At 41.7% G+C, this 4,337-nt stretch overlaps 1 protein-coding gene across 1 annotated transcript; it reads right to left on the bottom strand.

The window, feature by feature from the left end:
* Positions 1-2,484: 2,484 nt before the first annotated feature.
* Positions 2,485-4,129, bottom strand: LOC104606533 (uclacyanin 1-like). Its single transcript, XM_010271791.3, has 2 exons — positions 3,747-4,129; positions 2,485-3,055 (listed from the first exon to the last, which is right to left on the bottom strand). Exons 1-2 carry the CDS (start codon positions 3,931-3,933, stop codon positions 2,682-2,684), a joined length of 561 nt encoding a protein of 186 aa, XP_010270093.1. The 5' UTR covers positions 3,934-4,129; the 3' UTR covers positions 2,485-2,681.
* Between the last annotated feature and the right edge of the window lie 208 nt (positions 4,130-4,337).

The raw sequence follows: 4,337 nt of genomic DNA, 5'->3' as shown, positions 1-4,337 counted from the left end.
TTGGGTCTGCCAATTTGTTGGTCCAGGAATAGAAATAATGACCTATCCTATGTCCTAGACAACATAAAAAATAAGCTCAAACACTAGAAGGCATCTGCTCTCAACCAACCCAACCTGGGCCCCCGACCCTTAGACATAGCCCAATAGCAAATCTAATTCACAACAACAGTTGGAACTAGAGGTTGATCCAACATCACTTCTTGGAGGATGGTCGGGATATCAACAATACACCCATATTCCCTGTAGAAACCTCCATCTCCTAGATTTAGACTCCCCACCCTTCTAGGAAATTCTCAACAAAGTATGCCTACACCCAAATCCAACATCTGTTGCACAACCCATCCCAGTCGACAAGAAAAAATGTTTTAAGTGTCTTTGGAAACTCTCCGACCCCCAGATTCCAATTGTTCCTTTGGAGAGTGGTAAATGGTTTCATCCCAGCTAAAGAACACATCTTGGCTAATGATCAAGACCAGTCCTGTCAATTTTGCAACGAAGCCCCCTGAATCGATCAACCACCTCTTTCTAGAATGTCATCCTGTTCACTCCCTCCATGGAATATAAACTTGCAAAACTTGTTTCAAGGGTCGTGGAAAATTGTATCCTTGCTCTCATGAATGTGTTAGTTCCATGCTTTAGTTAGTCCTTAGCTGGTATGCTATTGCTTTGTATTATATCTGATGGGCAAGGAATGAGAGGTGTTTTAGAGATAAGTAGATACCAATCGAGATAGTTATTGCTAAAATTAACGACATGTATCAGGCTTCTCAATCTTGGGGAGACGACACCTCTCATATCTCCTTCCCCCCCCCAATCCATATCACTTTTAGAGCTATCTACCTATCTAACCATCTCTCTTGTTGTATTGTAGGGGGCCTTTGTAAGAGGCTGGGCTCGACGGAAAAGGCAGAACTTAATGTGGTGATGCAAGGACTTAAGCTGGCAGTCCAACTGACAAGAGATCACATAGTTGTATGTTTAAACTCGTTGCCTGTGGTGAAAGGGATCCAGGAGCAATATTCTCTCCCTTGGTCTTACCTTTGGCTTTTGCGAAAGACCAAGGATTTACTAAAACTTTTAACTCTTTCTCTATCATTACTGTAAATAGAAAGTACAATGTTCCAACCAACCCATTTGATAGCACAAAGGGCCAAAAGCCTCGCCTATGACTACTTTTACTTATCGGATTACCCCCAAGGGATTACAAATGTTTTAAACTATGTTAATATTTTGGAATTATAATTTAGTTACTTTATCCTAAAAAAAATTCAACTATATTAAAACTAACAATATAATGAGGAACAAAATTACAAAAATGCCCATATTTAAATTGTCGTTTGCTCTTGAACTTTTATTTTACTCTTTTTCATATGGAATTATCTCTATACTTCTTTTTAACAAAGAATAAACTGTGAAGAAAAATAAATTTGGAATATAGGCATTTTTATAATTATATCATCATTATAATGTTAGTTCTAACATAATTGGGAATTATGATCTGCCCCTCACAACCCCTCCTCACGTTGACCTCACAGCCACATCCCATCATGTATTGAGAATATCTCCATGAATAACAACATACAAGTATAAGAGATGTTCCCGATGTATGACCAGTACATGCTGTGAGGAGCGCTCTCTGAGAAACAGATCCAGACTCCAGAGTTAGACTCAAGTATATATTTCTAAAAGTTCATGTTGTCAAATATGAATCTAGATCTGCTCCTCAAAGAGCATTCCTCACACTGACCTTACATCATGCCCTGACTGTGAATCGGGAACATCTCTCTTGTATTTATTATTCATGGGAAATGTTCCCAATACACGGTGGGATGTGGATGTGAGGTTGGTGTGAAGAACGCTCAGTGAGAGCAAATCTCAATTCACTAATTATTGCATTTGAAAGATCAGATTCAGCCCCTTAACTCAAGTAAAGTACCTATATATAATTTACCCTAGATATTACATAGCAGAAAGACCGCTAGCTTGTAGCTTTGGAGCTTTCTCACGAAAAGTTAGGCCAGACCACTAGCTTGTAGCTTTCGTGGCACACAAAAGAGATTTTTGGATCTCTAGATCTGGATGGATGATAGCACAGGGTTAGCTCTAGCAACCACTCCACTTAATTGTTGGTTGTTGCCTTGTTGTTGGTACCATCCCCCCCCCCCCTCTCTCTCTCTCTCTCTCTTCTCTATGGGCATTGTTGGTGCTTGGAAGTTGGTACCATTCTCGTAGGTTGTGGGTCTTGGGAAGAAGACAAGTTCAGGATTGTGTTCGAAAACTCTGTCCCAGGCTTCGGTTCCATCACACGTTTTCTTTAGGATGGGGCAGAAAACCTGTGAAGGTCTTGGGGGTTTGGATTGTCCATGCAACTGCTCGGTTGCTGGCTTTTCTTGTATTTTTCGAAATGTTCAATAATGCAAGCTCTCTCTTGTGAATTGTGATGAGACTTATATGAAGATGAATGCATAGATGATGATGGTGATATAAGATGAAGAAGAGTCTGATAAAACCTAAAATCCAAGGAAAATTAAATACAGCCAGCATCCCAAGCATTGACGAGGCATTTAATGATTAGAGATGCATTACACACATAAAAATATATTTAAGCTGAAGAAGTTCAGAAGAAACTAGCTAGTATAGGTTTTCAATGCAACACTACCCCGATTAGAATTCAGAATTAGTTAGTTGTATAAACCCAAGAAGAAGAAAGGCAAGACGAACCCAACCCACAAAGCAGAGGGAGCTCCTCGTGGTAGATATATGGAAGCAGCAGCAGATGGGGTGGGTCCAGTGGCCTCGACAACTGTGGAGATGATCATGGGCTGCTGCTGGTTCTCTGTGTTTTGCTGGGGCAGAACCTCCACATTTAACTTGAGACCCTGCTTGCAGTTCTCGGGCCTTCCGCTGGTGAAGTAGCGGGTGCCTTCTACGTCGAGGCTGACGCTGTCTAACCCATTGGTGTACATTCTGATGGGATTACTCACGTCGCACGATTCCAACTCCTCTTTGCTTCTCAACTCCACAATGCTTTCCTGCGCGATTGAATACGCAAACCCTGCCACAGACTCACACACCAATACCAATATCACTTCTTAATAAACGCTGCTTAAGCTTAATTGCTTAAAAAGGAAGGGTTCATTAAGAAAAATTCTCAGTCCTGTTGACAGCCCAGGCTGTTGAGCCTGGGTAGTCAAAGAGTTTTCTCGAAGGAGATGCCTCGGTTCCGGTCTCTTCTTTAGGCCGGTCCATTTACATCACCGTACACGTGGCAAAACGCATATGGCATCAACAACGTGATAACGGGAAACGACAATAACGTTGTCTGGACTCTGGAGCTCTGGCCAGTTTGCCAGTTTCCGTTCCCTTCATCACAGTTCCTGACCGAACTGATGGTTTTTCCGGGTGGCGCAGAAAAAGGAATGATACACATACACCCAGAAGGCCAGAAAGACAAAAAATTATCCAATGGAGCAGATTTTGTGCGTTATTAATTGGTTGTTCTACAATCAATGAAATCTGAATTACTTTTGTTTCCCAAAGGAATAAGATTTCGAAGAATCTTCTTATTTGTTAAAGCTTAGAACTGAAACACTATATGCAGATTATAAAGAAGATAAAAGAAATCGATCGAAATGAAAATGCGGAAGGATTGGTAAAGTGAACCAAAAATAAAGGCTGCCCACGTGTTTAATATGAAATGGAAGAAAGTAGAACCTTACTCCGACTGAGAGGGATTGAGAACTCACAGAGATTATCGCCGACCCTGAAAATCCTACCGGACGACCAAGCTCCGATATCGGAAGATGAATCCCACCCACGATCGTCTCCAACCACATGGTGAACTTGGGCTACTACCCATCTCCCTCCAGCGCTCACAGAAATTAAGACCAGAAGAAGCATCAACATAAGGGAACCCCGCACAGGCACAGCCATCGGAGAAGAGAGGTTGGGCCTTCTCTGTAATCTTCAAGAGAAAGGGGAGTAGTTGAAGTGTTGTTTAAGTAAGGCGAGGCGGGCCTCTTCTACAGTGTCTTCATTCTTTGAATGCTCCCTTTTCAAGTTTTTTTTTAACACAACTCCACTTTCCTAGCTTTTTGGTAGCCGAGAGGAGAGGACTGGTAGGTTTCTCTGCAGGAGCATGTAGTTTTCCCTCGTTTATTTATAAAATATATGATCTCGGATCGATTGCTGTTAGCCAATAAAAACGCCCCACATCAGTCATCAACGTTGTGGCCTTGTGGGGCAAACATACATTTTGCAAATTAATTTGCTACGACCGTATCGTAACGCTGCGCTTAAATCAAAAGTTGAAAACTTTTGATGGGTTTTCATGGCCC

The sequence above is a fragment of the Nelumbo nucifera genome, chromosome 1 (assembly GCF_055504915.1).
Source record: "Nelumbo nucifera cultivar China Antique chromosome 1, China Antique-T2T, whole genome shotgun sequence".
NCBI lineage: Eukaryota > Viridiplantae > Streptophyta > Magnoliopsida > Proteales > Nelumbonaceae > Nelumbo > Nelumbo nucifera.
This window is presented reverse-complemented; position numbering and strand designations above follow the sequence as displayed.

Bases quoted from the DNA above. Each gene is read 5' to 3' on its own strand.
- LOC104606533 (XM_010271791.3), bottom strand. From the start codon at position 3,933: ATGGCTGTGCCTGTGCGGGGTTCCCTTATGTTGATGCTTCTTCTGGTC. The intron at 3,056-3,746 runs GTGAGTTCTCAA...AGTCTGTGGCAG, and splicing joins CAGGGTCGGCGATAATCTCT to GGTTTGCGTATTCAATCGCG.